Source organism: Oncorhynchus clarkii, chromosome 10 (assembly GCF_045791955.1).
Source record: "Oncorhynchus clarkii lewisi isolate Uvic-CL-2024 chromosome 10, UVic_Ocla_1.0, whole genome shotgun sequence".
In the NCBI taxonomy this organism is placed as follows: domain Eukaryota; kingdom Metazoa; phylum Chordata; class Actinopteri; order Salmoniformes; family Salmonidae; genus Oncorhynchus; species Oncorhynchus clarkii.
The window spans coordinates 57,827,681-57,845,913 of record NC_092156.1 but is presented as its reverse complement, the minus strand read 5'-3'; the positions used below and the strand labels follow the sequence as shown (position 1 = coordinate 57,845,913).

Genomic DNA, 18,233 nt, shown 5'->3' with positions numbered 1-18,233 from the left:
TTATTACGTTACAGCCTTACTCTAAAATGGATTACATTTTTCCCCTCATCAATCTGCATTCTGTAAAGTCAAAGTCAAAATAGTTTTTTTATGTTTGCAAATTAAAAGTAAAATAAAAACAGAAATACCTTCTTTACATAGGTATTCAGACCGTTTGCTATGAGACTCAAAATTGAGCTCAGGTGCAACCTGTTTCCATGTATCATTCTTGAGATGTTTCTAGACTGGAATTCACCTGTGGTAAATTCAATTGTGTGGACATGATTTGGAAGGTACAGTGCCTTGCGAAAGTATTCGGCCCCCTTGAACTTTGCGACCTTTTGCCACATTTCAGGCTAATAATAATTTTGCACGCCCAATTTTTCAGTTTTGATTTGTTAAAAAAGTTTGAAATATCCAATAAATGTCGTTCCACTTCATGATTGTGTCCCACTTGTTGTTGATTCTTCACAAAAAAATACAGTTTTCTATCTTTATGTTTGAAGCCTGAAATGTGGCAAAAGGTCGCAAAGTTCAAGGGGGCCGAATACTTTCGCAAGGCACTGTATATATAAATATAAGGTCCTACAGTTGACAGTTCAGGTCAGAGCAAAAACCAAGCCATGAGGTCGTGGGAATTGTTCATAGAGCCCCGAGACATGATTGTATCGAGGCACAGATCTGGGGAAGGGTACCAAAACATTTCTGCAGCATTGAAGGTCCTCAATAAAACATTGGTCTCCATTAAGTTTGGAACCACCAAGACTCTTCCAAGAGCTGGCCACCCATCTAAACTGAGCAATCGGGGAGAATTTCAGGGAGGTGACCAAGAACCCAATTGTCACTCTGACATAGATCCAAAGTTCCTCTGGGGAGATGGGAGAACCTGCACGAATAACAACCATCTCTGAAGCACTCCACCAATCAGGACTATATGGTATAGTGGCCAGATGGAAGCCACTCCTCATTAAAAGGCACATGACAGCCCGCTTGGAGTTTGCCAAAAGGCACCTACAGGACTCTAAGACCATGAGAAACAAGATTCTCTGGTCTGATGAAACCAAGATTGAACTCTTTATCCTTAATGCTAAGCATCAAGTCTGGAGGTAAACTGGCACCATTCCTACGGTGAAGCATGATGGTGGCAGCATCATGCAGTGGTGCTAATTTTCAGCGGCAGAGAATGGGAGACTAGTCAAAATTGAGGGAAAGATGAACAGAGACAATACAGAGATCCTTGATGAAAACCTGCTCCAAATCACTCAGGACCTCAAACTGGGGCAAAGGTTCACCTTCAAATAGCACAACAATCCTAAACACACAGCCAAGACAATGCATGAGTGGCTTTGGGACAAGTCTCTGAATATCCTTGAGTGGCCCAGCCAGAGCCCGGACTTGAACAAGATCGAACATCTCTGGAGAGACTTGAAAATAGCTGTGCAGCGAAGCTCTTCATCCAACCTGACAAAGTTTGAGAGGACCTGCAGAGATGACTGGGAGAAACTCCCCAAATACAGGTGCCAAGCTTCATACTCAAGAAGACTCAAGGCTGTAATCGCTGCCAAATGTGCTTCAACAAAGTACTGAGTAAAGGGTCTGAATACTTATGTAAATGTGATATTTCAATTTCTAAAAATCCTGTTTTTACTTTGTGATTATGGGGTATTGTGCCAAGGTGGTGAGGGAGAAAAAAAATACAAATTCATGAATTTTAGAATAAGGCTGTAACGTAACAACATTTAGAAAAAGTCAGGTGTTCTGAATACTTTCCGAATGCAATGTATTTTAGCATTTACATTTACTTTTGATACTTAAATATATTTAAAACTCAAGTCGTTTTTTACTGGGTGACTTTCAATTTTACTTGAGTAATTTTCTATTAATGTATCTTTACTTTTATTAAAGTATGTCAATTGGGTACTTTTTCCCCCACTGCTCCCCAAGTCCTGAAGTTCGATAGGGGGTAAAATGTATGACTGACCATTACAGTAGCCTTAGCTTCCAGAGTAAACCTCATTCTGCCGATTACTTAGCATGAAAGTCCAAGACTGATGGTATAGGTGTTGTCAATTAACTTCCTGACCCTTCAAAGAACAATAACAACATTTACCTAGATTCAAGGTGATGGAGATTCTTGTTTCTTATAAATTGACATATCACCTTGGATCACTCTCCTGGCTTTCAGCTAAAGCTAAGCAGGGTTGGGCCTGGTCGGTACATAGGACAGAGAAACCTTGGATAATTACGGTTGCTGTACAAGGAAGTAGTGTTGGAGGGCCAGTAGAGGACACTCTTCTCTCTAAACGAAGGTTACCTCAATCGCACTGCCAGGCAAAGAGTATTAGCCCTTATAACCTTTGCACTTCCAGACATATTATTATACTGTATTTAGATAGGTCTAAGCCTAAAACAACAAATTCAGATCGCTAAATGTAGCTATTACCATATTGCTTACTGACTACACTAATCCTATCAAATCTCCACAAGTACTTTCAGGGCTTAATGTAGTCCCAAACATACATTGTAATGGCTATTTTTGTCAACCCCAGTTTCAAATTGGCACAAATACTGTAGTTCTCACCTCCCCACTGTGATCGTCAGAAAGTTGGATAGTGGAAAATCAAGTAAAACTAAATGTGTGCTCTTCAACCGATCACTGCCCCCACCTGCCCACCCGTCCAGCATCACTACACTGGACGGTTCTGTGGACAATTGGACAATTGGACAATTGCAAATACCTAGGTGTCTGGTTAGACTGTAAACTCTCCTTCCAGACTCACATTAAGCATCTCCAATCCAAAATGAAATCTAGAATCGGCTTCCTATTTCGCAACAAAGCATCCTTCACTCATGCTGCCAAACATACCCTCGTAAAACTGACTATCCTACCGATCCTTGACTTCGGCAATGTCATTTATAAAAAAGCCTACAACACTTTACTCAGCAAATTGGATGCAGTCTATCACAGTGCCATCCGTTTTGTCACCAAAGTCGCATATACTACCCACCACTGCGACCTGTATGCTCTCGTTGGCTGGTCCTCACTTCATATTCGTCACCAAACCCAATGGCTCCAGGACATCTAAGTCTAGCCTAGTCTCTGCTAGGTAAAGCCCCGCCTTATCTCAGCTCACTGGTCACCATAGCAGCACCCACCCGTAGAACACGCTCCAGCAGGTATATTTCACTGGTCACCCCCAAAGCCTGGTCCTTCTTTGGCCGCCTTTGCTTCCAGTTCTCTGCTGCCAACTACTGGAATGCATTGCAAAAATCACTGAATCTGGAGACTCATATCTCCCTCATTAACTTTAAGCATCAGCTGTCAGAGCAGCTCACAGGTCACTGCACCTGCACATAGCCCATCTGTAAATAGCCCATTCAACTACCTCATCTCCATATTGATATGTATTTATTTTTTTGCTCCTTTGCACCCCAGTATCTCTACTTGCACATTCATCTTCTGCACATCTATCACTCCAGTGTTTAATTGCTAAATTGTAATTACTTCGCCACTACGGCCTATTGTTTGCCTGACCTCTCTAATCTTACCTCATTTGCACACACTGTATATAGATTGTTTTTCCTATTGTGTTATTGACAGTACGTTTGTTTATTCCAAAGCATGTGTGTTGTTGTTTGTGCCGCACTGCTTTGCTTTATCTTGGCCAGGTCATAGTTGTAAAATGAGAACTTGTTCTCAACTGGCCTACCTGTTTAAATAAAGGTGATATAAAAATTATTAGTTGATTTGTTGCTACCATTCTGGCCCAAAAAGGAATCCTTAGCATCACCATGGTGAGCAGTAGAAATCGCTTTATTGACAAAAGGTCAATGTTTATCTTAGTGATATATTAAAGTAGTATTTATTCTTCTTCACATTTTCTAACAGTACAGTCATATTTTCCAACGGGGCTATACATTTGGGTGATGTTTTTCCTCGCCTGAATGATCTGAATCTAGGATTACAGGGACTCTCCGCAACTATATTCAATGTCCGGGACAACATTGAGGCTATGGTTAAGAAGTTGGAGCTCTTCTCTGTCTGCATTAGCAAGGAAAACACACAGGTCTTTCCATCATTGTATGCATTTTTGTCTGCAAATTAACACAAGCTTACGGACAATGTCAAATATGATGTAGCGAAGCACCTGAGTGAGTTGGTTGTGCAATTACGCAGGTACTTTCCCGAAACGGTTGACACAAACAACTGGATTCGTTATCCCTTTCATGCCCTGCCTTCAGTCCACTTACCAATATCTGAACAAGAGAGCCTCATCAAAATTGCAACAAGCGGTTCTGTGAAAATTGAATTTAATCAGAAGACACTGCCAGATTTCTGGATTTGGCTGCGCTCTGAGAATCCTGCCTTGGCAAATCGCTCTGTTAAGAAACGGATGCCTTATTTTCTTGCCTCTCACTAGCATGAAAACTGAATACAGGCACAGACTGTGTGTAGAAAAGGATTTAAGACTGAGACTCTCTCCAATACAACCCAACATTGCAGAGTTATGTGCATACTCACTGAAGCCCTTGACAAAAAGCAGCACTGTGTGTCATTTGTTATTGATCTCTCTGTACTTGGTCCCCTCTTATTGACTATTTAAAAAGTGCTTTAGACAGAAATGTGCAGAATGCGCAACTTCACTTTCATGCTGATGATACTGTTATTTATTGCTGTGCTCGTCTCTCACAAATGCTTTCCAGAACTTGCAAACTGCTTTTTATACTGTTCAACATACCTTGTGTCGATTGAGGCTTATCTTCAATACTGACAAAACTAAACTAATGGTGTTTTCTAAAGCAAAAAATAGACCTCTGAACCTTTCACATATTACTGTCAGGACAATGAGATTGAGACTGTAACCTCAAATAAATATCCTGGAATTTTAATTGAGGATTCAACAATTTACAAAAAAAATGAAGCTGAAGTTGGGATTTTATTTGAGGAATAAGGCCTATTTTTCTTTTGAAGCCAGAAGGAGGCTAGTATCAGCTACATTTATGCCTTTACTAGACTATGGGGATAATTTAAATATGAATGCTTCCTCTCAGTGATAGAGATCAATTGACACCCTTTACCATGGAGCATTGAGATTTATTTTAAACTGCAAAACCCTTAGGCACCACTGCACTTTATATACAAGGGTTGGGCTGGCCTTCTCTAGTCAATCGTAGGCTCAGTCACTGGTATACCTTTTATTTACAAAGCCATTTCGGGTTTACTGCCATTTAATTTGGGCATTTTTATTGTTCAGAAATGTGGTGGGTACTCTCTTTGTTCGCAGGACTTTATCCTGCTAACTGTTCCAAATGTCCGAACTGAATATGGTAAGAGGGGCTTTCTGTACTCTGCACCATCGGCTTGGAACACCTTAAAAAATACTTTTAATCTGGAAGAATTTATCCCAATTGGTGTTTTTAAATAATTGATAAAGGATGTGGAGGATGATTCCCTGACCTGGCAATGTTTTTAATTAGCTGTTTTATGATTTTGTTATACTCTTGTGAATTCTATGTTTTTTTTTACTAGATTACCTGTAGTTTTTCATGTTGTCTGTCTGTAATTATGTAATAACTTGGTGCTGCCTATCTTGGCCAGGACACTCTTGAAAAATAGATTTCAAATCTCAATGAGTCCTTCCTGGTTAAATAACGGTTAAATAAAAAAAATACAAATAAAATCCCTTCAAGCACACCCTTCTCTTTAACCTGCGTTTTTCACAATTTTCGATGAACAAATACGGTTTTATATATAAGATGGCTAAATAAAGAGCAAAATTATTGATTATTATAATATTATTATTTGTGCCCTGGTCCTATAAACAGCTCTTTGTCAATACCAACGAGCCAGATTGTGACAAAAACTCACACTCATTCTGATGTTTAATAAATGTATCGTATAGTGTGTGTGTGGTAGGATTACAAAGTTTGAGAGTGCACTGATCCTGGTGCTAGAGGGGTTACCAGCTGGAGGTTGAATGTTTGAAGAGGTACCAGCCTATACAACGTTTGGAAACCACTGTTTTAAAGGATCAGACACTTTTTTCAATGTTCGCTTAAAATGACCTACCCAAATCTAACTGCCTGTAGCAAGAATATCTGAAGCAAGGATATGCATATTCTTGATACCATTTGAAAGAAAACACGTTGTGGAAATGTAAAATGAATGTAGGAGAATTGAACACAAAAGATCTGGTAAAAGACAACACAAAGAAAAAAACAACCATTAATTTGTATTTTTTTTTGTACCATCCTCTTTTAATTGCAATAGAAAGGCCATAATGTATTATTACAGCCCAGCTGCAATTTAGAATTTGGCCAGTAGATGGGAGCAGTGTTTGTGCAAAGGTTTAGACCGATCCAACAAACCATTGTTCAGAACTGCACTCTCCTTAAAAGATGTCAATGGATGAATCAAATTGAATCTGAATCAATTGTTCAAGCACCTCACCTGAAAGGAATACTACATCTCTTTGTCTGTATCTTTTCCTACAGGAGTGGCTCAGGGATTGTAAACATGACACTTGTTTTCAAGAATCAGACTGTGGTTCCAAATGCAATCGTGGAAAGGCAGGGATTGACTGACTCTCTGTCACAGGGGAACACCTTCTCGCCGTTGATCCAACCTCCATTACTGCAAGTAAGTAAAGCCATCATTGCTGACATTGTTGGCATTGTCATCACTTTCAAGATTGACACATGGCATGTTAATATTGGGTACATTTTATGAGTTACAGGGACATCAACTTCAATTTCAGCTGAAGAAAATACCACAGCTGCTGTTTCAGCAACCACAGCTTGCCTCGCAACAACCACATCTGCTCCAACAACAACCACAGCCGCCCCCGAGAAACACACATCAACCACAGCAGCCATCACAACAAACATAGCTGCACAAACTACAACCACAGCCACAGCTACAATCACATTTTCAGCAGCAACAACTACAGGTTCTTCTTCAACAACCACAACCTACCCCACAGCAACCACAGTCGCCACCACAACAAAAACATCTGCTGCCACAATAACCACAGCTGATGCCACGAAAACAACAGATTCACCCACAACAGCCACAACTACAGCAAAACAACCACAGATGCACCTACAACAATCAAAGCCGCACCAACAACAACCTCAGCTTCTGCCAAGACAAAAACAGCTCCAACTACAACAACCACAGCTGCTGCCATGACAACAATAGCTGCTCCCACAATAACTTCAGCTGCAGCAACTACAACGACAGCTATACCCACAACAACCACAGGAGCAGCTACAACAAAAACAGCTGCAAACAACAACCACAGCTCCTCCTTCAACAACCACAGCTACTGCCACGACAACAACAGCTCCACCACCAACAACCACAGCTGCTGCAACAACAAACATAGCTGCACCTACAACAACCACAATTGCTGCCATGACAACAACAGCTCCTCCAAAAACAACCACAGCTGCACCTTCAACAATCACAGCTTCTTCCAAGACAAAAACAGCTACTACCACAATAACTACAGCTGCACCAAAAACAACCACCGCGTTATCTACAACAACCACAGCTTCTGCCAAGACAACAACAGCTACAACAAAAACAGCTGCAAACAACAACCACAGCTCCTCCTACAACAACCACAGCTACTGCCACTACAGCAACAGTTCCACCACCATCAACCACAGCTGCTGCCATGACAATCACAGCTGCACCTACAATAACCACAGCTGCTGCCATGACAACAGCTCCTCCAAAAACAACCACAGTGGCACCTACAACAACCACAGCTGCTTCCATGACAACAACAGCAACAACCACCGCGTTACCTACAATAACCACAGCTTCTGCCAAGACAACAACAGCTACTACCACATGAACCACAGTTGCTCCCACAATAACTACAGCTCAATCAAAAACAACTACAGCTGCACCCAAGACAACCACAGCTGCACAAACAACAACAACGACATGCGAAGTTACAACAACCAAAGCTGCAGCAACAACCACTATATCTGCACCATCAACAGCCATATCTACACCAACAACAACCACATCCGCAGCTACAACAACCACAGATGCACCAAAAACAGCCTCAGCTGCTGCACCGGCAACAACAGCTACTCCCACATCAAACACCGCTGCTCCCACAACAACTACAGCTCCACCAACAACTAACACAGCTACAATAACTACAGCTGCACTCACAATAACCACAGCTTCATCAACAATAACAGCTACTTCCACAACAACCCCAGCTACACCAACGACAATTACATCTGCACCCACAGCACACACAGCTGCTGCTACAACAACAGCTGCTACTACAACAACCACAGCTGCACCCACAATAACCACAGCTTCTGCTACGACAACCACAGCTGCTCCCACAACAACCACAACTGCTGCTACAAAAACCGCAACTGCTGCTACAACAACCACATCCGCCCCCACAACAACCACAGCTGCACCCACAATATCCACAGTTTCTGCTTTGACATCCACAGCTGCTGCCACAACCACAACAACTGCTTCTACCACAAGAACCACAGTCACACTAACAACAACCGTAGTTTCTCCCACAACCACCACAGCTGAGACAACCACCACTACCGACTCAACAGCAGCACTGACAGCAAATGAGGGATCACTGGGAGTAGGATTCAGAATGATCTGTACATTCCTAAGTGACTATTCGGACACAGCAAATGTTACCACAGAGGTGAGTAGCGTGTCTTTGAACAATAACGCTGAAATTATTGATTGAAATTATTAATACTAATAGATTTTTTTTTACAGGTGAATCGTGGTTACAAAATCATTTACCTTTTAAATTACCTATGGTGTAAGATCATTAAATTCACGTAAGTAACAATTAATTGTATTCTGTAACTGTATGAATGTCGACACTTAAATATAATTATTTAGAAATAGCAAGTTTGAATAATACAGTAAACAACTGTTTAAGTATCTGACCTCAAAAGAAATACTAAATATTTATATATTTATTTGTTTACAGTAGTAGCTCAGTTATTGTCAACATGACCCTTATTTTCAAGAACTAGACAGCGGTTCCCAATACAATGAGTGCAGAGCAGGGTTTTGGCTCAATCTCTGGCTCAGGGGAACACCTTCCTAACTGTTGATACAACCTCCATTAGAGCAAGTAAGTAATTCCACCTGTTATTCTAAGATGTTATAGTGTTTCCGATGTAGCTGTTGCATTATTACCATTATTATGAAAACGAATGGAGCTTTATACAAGGGAATACATCTTAGTGTTATTTCACTCTCTTCCGCTGTTAAACCCTGACAACCACCACCACCACAGCACCAACTACAGCAGCTGTAGTCGCAGACACCATTGCCTCAGGAGCCAACACCTTGAAAATCACCATGATGATTGCAGTTTCACTATGCTAACAGGACTGTCCAGCTGGCTATAACCCTTGTAAAGTAAAGAATGTCAGCTTTCTCGAACCCTTATGAACTAAAGGACATTAACCGAGGAACACAACAATTGTTATGAAAGTGAGTACTGGAGGGAATGGAAAAAGAGAGGAAAACTAGGTGTGCCATATACATTCTTTCCAGAGGGGAGTGACATTCACATTTAAAGTGGCTCAACAAGTTTTATCTGCAATAATGATGAATCAGGAAAAGTTGTGACTGACAAAATTCACATGCAAACATAATCATGGCCAAAACACCAGCTAAACTCTGACATTATTTCATAGGAAGAAAACAAAGTAAGCTTTTGAAAAGTTGTGCTATGTTTACATGCTATGCTACTGCAAGTCATACGGTGGGCAAGTTGCAATATGCGAAAAAATACTGGGAATAAAACAAGAATGATACATTCTGTATATAACTGATTCATATTTAAGAATAAATGATTTATGAAGCAAAACAAATGCATTGACCTGTCTATTGTTGTTTATGCTTTAGGTCACATTATCGGACTTTTTATTTTATATTAGTATTTACGAATACATTATTAATAGGCATATACAGTATATGATCATTTGTGTTCACCCAGGCCTTCTTGAAGACTTTTCAGAATTCATAATTAAATTGACAAATCATCCATCCTTGGTATGGCTAAAATTTGAAGAAAAAAAAACACTTAACTTACTTCGGAATTATATCATTTTCATTCTTTCATTACTTAATGTCAGGAAAATATACACAGTTAGTTTTTCACATGGAACGGATTCCATAATCACGGTGCCTTTTTTCGACTTCTGTAATTGTCACGCCCTGACCTTAGAAAGCCTTTTTATTCTCCATTTTGGATAGTTCAGGATGTGACTAGGGTAGGTACTCTAGTTTTTATTTTCTATGTTGGCCTGGTATGGTTCCCAATTGTTGTCTCTGATTGGGGATCATATTTAGGAAGCCTTTTCCCACCTGCTGTTTGTGGGATCTTGTTTTTGGTACTGTGCTGTTTAGCCCTACTAGACGTTACGTTTCGTATTTGTTGTTTTTTCGGTGTTCATTTAATAAATTAAAATGTACGCCTACCACGCCTTCCGGTCTTTCCATCGACGAACGTAACAGTAATAACGAGTAGATTTCTAGATTTTTTTGGGACTATTTAAAAAAAAAACTGACAAGTGAAAGTTCTTCCAAAGTTTCCTTTTTATTTTAATCAAATCAACAGTAAACACAAGGGATAATTGTATTAACGCAGACATATTCTCACAATAGCGATAATGGGTGATTTTGATGATTGGGATTATCTTCAGGTCGGGTTTCATTGTTGGCCCTTCCTTCATTAACTCCATATTGAAATTCAATCCACTAAAAAGGTTTACTCTATACACACACTCAATGTATTTTCAAACGTGCTCTACATCATATTTTACTATGGGCTATAACCAAACAAACGAAGTCTACTTACGCATCCATTCCTGTACAATAGGTTTAACATTACGTTAAAGAGCATCTAGGATTAAACTAATATAATTTCATTTGAATGATAGAGCTCTTTTCTCTTTGATGTGATGACTTCACATAACAACAGCTGATGGCTGGATCCTAATATGCATATGCTATAGACAAATTTCACTGGAAAAATGGTTTGTCCTGGTCTTAAAGTCTGTGCATTGCAGCAGACAGCAGCAGGAAAACCAGGGTCATTCCAAAAGAGGAGAACACACTGTTTACCACTGGAGACATGGATGAGCTGAGAACTGTGGATATAAAAATGGGATTCCCGTTAAAACACTTGAAACACATGTACAATTTATAATCATCATCACTATCTGAACACGAGTTGCCTGGGTGAGTTTAAGACAAAGGTGATGGAAAAGAACACTAGACATTAGTCCTTTCTGCCGTAATTGGTGTAAATGGTGACGTTTATTTAGGTTCAACTCTGTCCCTGTCTGACTTGTTATGTGTTGCTCTGAATAGAGTGACATTGTGCCACCTTATGTCAAGTGCATGGTATAGAGAAGTGACGCAGAATGAAGATGGGCAGCTATGATTGTGGTCAAATGTTGAGCGTGACATGTCAGAAATATCAGTAGGTGATGTGTTGAACTGACCGTTGACAACGATGGAGCTGGCATTGACACGGATATTTAAATTCCCGTTGTTGACTTCATCCACCAGAACCTTTTTCACCATGTCAGCAGTGGGTGCAATCCCGTTACCAGTAAGTCCAAACTCCATTCTGCAGCTTGTGATGATGGAACCACGTCTGTGAATGCAAAACAAGGAACAAAGCTAAGGTAAAAAAAGTGGTACAGTCCCTTAAAAGTCAGAAAAAAACACTGGCTGAAGTAAATTGGAAAAAGGACAATTTGTACATCTATTAGAAGAACACCCAGATCATTATTGAACTCAGACTGCCACTCACTTGAAACTCAACACAACAAGCTGAATGAAACTTCTAAAGACTTTGCGATAGACTGGCTCAATCTGAAAAGCAAACAGAGATGGTATGAAGACTTCAGGATCAAGACAGAAATCACAGACCTTAGAAGGTTCATAGCTGGGAAATTTGAAATCAACTAACGTTACAAACTCTATTTGCTGCTTGATTGCAAAAAATTACCTTACCTCGTTTTTTATAGTAGTAGCCCGATCCCGGAAAGCTTGTGAGGTGTTGTTTGAGAGAGTTTCGGTAAAGGTCTCATCTGAACTGAACACTAGAAGCAAAACATTTGGGGCTGCGGTGGTCGTCGGGGCAACGGCAGCTGTAGTTGTTGTTGGTGCACGTGTGGTAGTTGTGGGAGCAGCTGTGGTAGTTAATGGGGCAGCTGTGGTTGTTGTGGGAGCTGCTGTCGTTGGATTAGCTAGGACTGAAAAACAAATCAATACATTCATATAATGAATCAACATCTGTATTTAATTTGAATGTATACCATTTCTAACATCTTGTGCATAATCTTTTTCTCTGTAGATACAAATTCCTTGCAGATTACCACACACAGTTTTGCAGCACAGTAGTGCATAATTGTATGTGTTGATGTGCTGTAGTCAGGGCTGTGCACAGGCCTTTCAGGGCAGACGTCCCAAATGTAATTTGTTTTTGTTTTTGCAACATCACACTCACTCATCATAGGAGGCATTTAGGACGTCTCCTAATGCGGATGGCTAAAATATCCTAATGACTATTTTGTATTGTTTTAGTGAGTATTTGTATTGTGGCTGTGTAATTGTCCCCTGTAAATAAACAAATACAATTAATGTTGCTGTGATCATTATAAAAATTCAGAAAACAAAACATATTTTAAATAGGTTTAAAGATTAACTTCTTGTTAAACCAACCACAGTGTCATATTTATAAAATGCTTTTCGGGGAAAGCATACCTAGCCCAGAACATACCTAGCCCAGAACAGTAACCAGCCAAGCAGAAGCCTTACAAAACTCAGAAATAGAGATAAAATGAATCCCTTACCTTTGATGATCTTCATATTGTGTTAATCAGAAGACATTCATTTACTCAATAAATGTTCCTTTTGTTCGATGAAGTCTCTTTATATCCAAAACACTTGTTAGTGCCGTTTTCTTCAGTAATCCACAGGCTCAAACTCAGTCAAAACAATCAGACCAAAAAATCCAAACTGTAGCCGTAAAGTTTATAGAAACATGTCAAACATTGTTTATATTCAACCATCAGGTTGTTTTTTAGCCTAAATGATCTATAATATTTCAACCGGACAATAACGTCGCCTATATAAAAGGTAAGCAAGAAATGTACATGCGCCTGAAAAAACTCTGCGTCGCGTTAGGGTCCTCTCGTTCAGATTGGTCTTACCCCTCATTTATAAGAATACAAGCCTGAAACGATTTTTAAAGACTGTTGACATCTAGTGTAAGGCATAGAAACTGCAAATGGAGTCCTAAGTCAATGGATACTGTAATGGCATTGAATAGAAAACTGCAAAACCAAATAAATTCATTAAAAATCCTACAATGTGACTTTCTGGATTTTTTTTCTAATTTTGTCTGTCATAGTTGAAGTTTACCTATGTTGAAAATTACAGGCCTCTCATCTTTTTAAGTGGGAGAACTTGCACAATTGGTGGCTGACTAAATACTTTTTTGCCCCACTGTATATGCATATCATATCTTCTGGGCCCCAGTAGCAGGCCGTTAAATGTGGGCATGCTTTTCATCCAAAATTCCGAATGCTGCTCCCTACCCTAGAGAGGTTAAAGGGAAAAAGGATTCTGCCAGTCCGTGGTGAGTAATTGCAGTTATTTATGGTCATAAGAGATGGTAGCAGCAACATTATGAACAAAATAAATAAAATAAGTTACAAACAAAGCAAAGAAACAAACAAAAAAACACAACTGTTTAGGAATACGTAAAACGTCAGCCTTGTTCTCCGGCATCATCTTGATTTGAATGCACTACGGTTCTTTGAGGGCTCAACACTAAGTTAAGGACCATGGGACTGAACACCTCCCTCTGCAACTGGATCAAAGACTTCCTGACAGGCCGTCCCCAGGTGGTAGGGTAGGTAACAACACATTCGCCACTCTATCCCTCAACACGGGGGCCCCTCAGGGGTGCGTGCTCAGTCCCCTCCTGTACTCACTATTAACTCATGACAGCACAGCAAGGCAAGACTACAACACCATCATTAAGTTTGCTGATAACACAACAGTGGTAGGCCTGATCAGCGACAATGATAAGGCAGTCTACAGGGAGGAGGTCAGAGACCAGAGATCCTGGCGGGTTGCATCACTGCCTGGTATTGCAACTGCTCGGCCTCCATCTGCAAGGCACTACAGAGGATAGCGCGTATGGCCTAGTACATCACTGGGGCAAATCTTCCTACCATCCAGGACTTCTATACCAGAAGGTGTCAAAGGAAGACCCTAAAAATTGTCAACGACTCCAGCCACCCTAGTCATAGACTGTTCTCTCTGCAACCACACAGCAAGCGGTACCGGAGCACCAAGTCTAGGTCCAAGAGGCTCCTAAATAGGTTCTACCAAGCCATAAGACTCCTGAACAGCTAATCAAATGGCTACCCAGACTATTAGCATTGAACCCACACCTGAACCATAGCTGCTATTCTCTGTTATTATCTAAAACTCTACCTAAATTACCTCAACACCGGTGCCCCTGCACATTGTCTCTGTACCGGATTTGAATTTGATATACCACGGATAAGGGCAGTGTCAAGGCACTCCACGATGTGCCGTGCTTAAGAACAGCCAATAGCCGTGGAATATTAGCCATATACCACACCCTCCCGTGCCTTATTGCTTATTAAATGTATAATGTTGAAGTGTGCAAGAACTGACCAGTAATATTGAAATTGGCTGAGATGTTGATACTCAAACTTCCATTGGTGATCGCAGCCTTCAGAATAGTAGCCACTGCATCAGCAAAAGGTGTGGTCGCATTAGCAGTTGTGTTAGCGGCAGCAAACTCCAGCTGGGCGTCTGTGATGATGGAACCCCTCCTGGGATGACAAAACAAGGCATAGACCGAATATTTTATTTTTATTATTAGTTTGGTGGTTGTTGATAGCAGTAAACTGTTGTACTAGCTATTTAAAACTGTTTAATGGTAGTATTGATTTAGAAATAAATTAAACTACGTATACAAAAGGTTTATAAATGTTACTGACTTTGTATACTGAGTGTTACAGCTTACTGACCTGAAACCCAACACAATCATTCTTATGAAGTTTGGGAAATGTGCCTTAAACAGAGGCTCAAGCTGAAAAACAAAAATGATAAAGAATGATTCAGTGACATGTGAGACAGTAAATACTGATATGAATATGAAAATATTGTTCTATTTGCTCAAAACAAATCCCAGAGCAACATTTCTCCATTATCCATAATAGCTAGCATTGACTAAACAACATTCCTCTAATTAATGGGCAACTCATCCGCCTGGTAGAGGATATTTTTCAAGAAATTCTAAAAATGTAAAACAATATTTCAATAACTTCATTATTCTAAAATGCTGTTTTAAAGGTCAACAACATTTTACAGTCTGGTGATTTCCCATGTTATGCACAATTGGTAATGTTATCTGTGATAAATGATATTCTGTTTTAGCAAACTTTCACTTCCTGCTATGAATGTTTGAATGTGTGTTTAAAAAATACAGGAGTCTTATAATGAAATCCACATGATCATTTCACTAAAAGTAATTTGTTGAGATTATCAAAATGTGCCAAACAAAATTGAAATTTAATTTGAAATTGGTTGTCAAAGCAAGCTCAATGGCCCAGATGAGCTGCCTTTAATTTAAATCATTACTGTGGATACCTGGTCCTTTCCTATTGCATGGTAAACGAGGATCTTACCGCTTTAATTGTCTTCATTACCAGACTCTGGAACAAAGGTGAAGAGGTATTTGTCAGAGCAGGACTGAAAACATCATCTGATCTGAATACCAGCTTCAAAACAAATGCTGGCGAGGGTGTTGTAGTTGGAGCGGCTGTGGTTATTGTGGGGGCAGCTGTGGTTGCAGTGTTGGCAGCTGTGGTTGTTGTGGGGGCAGCTGTGGCTGTTTTGGGGACAGCTGTGGTTGCAGTGTTGGCAGCTGTGGTTGTGGTTTTGGCAGCTGTGGTTGTGGTTTTGGCAGCTGTGGTTGTGGTTTTGGCAGCTGTGGTTGTAGTGTTGGCAGCTGTGGTTGTAGTGTTGGCAGTTGTGGTTGTAGTGTTGGCAGCTGTGGTTGTGGTTTTGGCAGCTGTGGTTGTGGTTTTGGCAGCTGTGGTTGTGGTTTTGGCAGCTGTGGTTGTAGTGTTGACAGCTGTGGTTGTTGTGGGGACAGCTGTGGTTGTTTTAGGGACAGCTGTGGTTGTCGTTGTTGCATTTCCAGTTGTGGTGGGAGATGCTGCGGACGGTGTCGGTTTTACTGAAAAACAGTGAATGCATTTATTTAATGAATCAACTTCTGTATTACATTTTCGTGTACACCTTCTCGTGCATAATATTTTCTCAGTAGAACACTAATTTCTTGCTGATTACAACACACATTGTTGCAGCATAGTGTTGCAATCTTGTGGTGCTTTCGCAAAGTATTCAGACCTAATGACTTTTTCCCGATTTTGTTACATTTCAGCCTTATTCTAAAATGGATAACATAGTTTTCCCCCCACCATCAATCTACACACAATACCACATAATGACGAAGTAAAAACATGTTCTTAAAAATGTTTGCAAATGTATTAAAAAATAAAAAATTGAAATATCACATTTACAGAGGTATTCAGACCCTTACTCAGTACTTTGTTGAAGCACCTCAGGCAGAAACTACAGCCTCGCTGCTTCTTGGATATGACGCTACAAGCTTGGAACACCTGTATTTGGGGAGTTTCTCCCATTCTTCTCTGCAGATCCTCTAATGCTCTGTAAGGTTAGATGGTGAGCTTTGCTCTACAGCTATTTTCAGGTCTCCCAGAGATGTTCGATTGGGTTCAAGACCGGGCTCTGGCTGGGCCACTCAAGTACATACAGAGACTTGTCCCGAAGCCACTCCTGCATTGTCTTGGCTTTGTGCTAAGGGTCGTTGTCCTGTTGGAGGGTGAACCTTCGTCCCAGTGTGAGGTCCTGAGTGCTCTGGACAAGGTTTTCATCAAGGATCTCTCTCTAGTTTGCGGCGTTAAACTTTCTGTCGATCCTGACTAGTCTTCCATTCCCTGTCGCTGAAAAACATCCCCACAGCATGATACTGCCACCACCTTGCTTCACAATAAGGGATGGTGCCAGGTTTCCTCCCGACTTGACGCTTGGCATTCAGGCTCCAATGCCATCATTCAGTTTGCTGATGATACAACAGTGGTAGGCCTGATCACCGACAACGATGAGACCTGACCATGTTGTGCAATGACACAACCTCTCCCTCAACGTGAACAACACAAAGGAGATGATTATGGACGACAGGAATAGGAGGACCGAGCCCGCCACCATTCTCATTGACGGGGCAGTAGTGTAAGCTGGTATAGAGCTTCAAGTTCCTTGATGTCCACATCACCAACAAACTAACATGGTCCAAGAACACCAAGACAGTCGTACAGAGGGCACGACAAAACCTATTCCCCCTCAGGAGACTGACAAGATTTGGTATGGGTCCTCAGATCCTCAAAAGGTTTAACAGCTGCACCATTGAGAGCATCCTGACGGGTTGCATCACTGCCTGGTATGGCAACGACTCTGCCTCCATCCGCGAGGCATTGCAGAGGATAGTGCGTATGGCCCAGTACATCACTGTGGCCAAGCTTCCTGCCATCCAGGACCTCTATACCAGGCGGTGTCAAAGGAATACCCTAAAAATTGTCAAAGACTCCAGCCACCCTAGTCATAGACGGTTCTCTTTGCTACCGCATGGCAAGCGTTATGGAGCGCCAAGTCTAGATCCAAGAGGCTCCTAAAAAGCTTCTACCCCCAAGCCATAAGACTCCTGAACAGCAAATCTAATGGCTACCCAGACTGCTAGCATTGCCCCCACCCCTGGAACAATGCTTCTATTCTCTGTTATTATCTATAACTCTACCTACATTTACATATTACCTCAACACTGGTGCCCCTGCACATTGACCCTGTACCGGCGCCTTACAGCATTTCACTGTATGGCGCATGTGACAAATGCAATTTGATTTGAATTTGATATACCACAGATAAGGGCAGTGTCAAGGCACTCCACGATGCGTTGTTCTTAAGAACAGCCCTTAGCCGTGGTATATTAGCCATATACCACACCCCCTCGTGCCTTATTGCTTAAATGTATAATGTTGAAGTGTGCAAGAACTGACCAGTAATATTGAAATTGGTTGAGATG

The 18,233-nt window shown here is 40.9% G+C and overlaps 1 protein-coding gene across 1 annotated transcript; it reads right to left on the bottom strand.

Annotated features, from left to right (window-relative positions):
- Positions 1-10,926: 10,926 nt before the first annotated feature.
- Positions 10,927-16,082, bottom strand: LOC139419682 (uncharacterized). Its single transcript, XM_071169667.1, has 7 exons — positions 15,757-16,082; positions 15,097-15,158; positions 14,738-14,898; positions 12,035-12,276; positions 11,832-11,893; positions 11,518-11,672; positions 10,927-11,160 (listed from the first exon to the last, which is right to left on the bottom strand). The coding sequence occupies exons 1-7, from the start codon at positions 15,772-15,774 to the stop codon at positions 11,060-11,062; spliced, it is 801 nt and encodes a 266-aa protein (XP_071025768.1). The 5' UTR covers positions 15,775-16,082; the 3' UTR covers positions 10,927-11,059.
- Between the last annotated feature and the right edge of the window lie 2,151 nt (positions 16,083-18,233).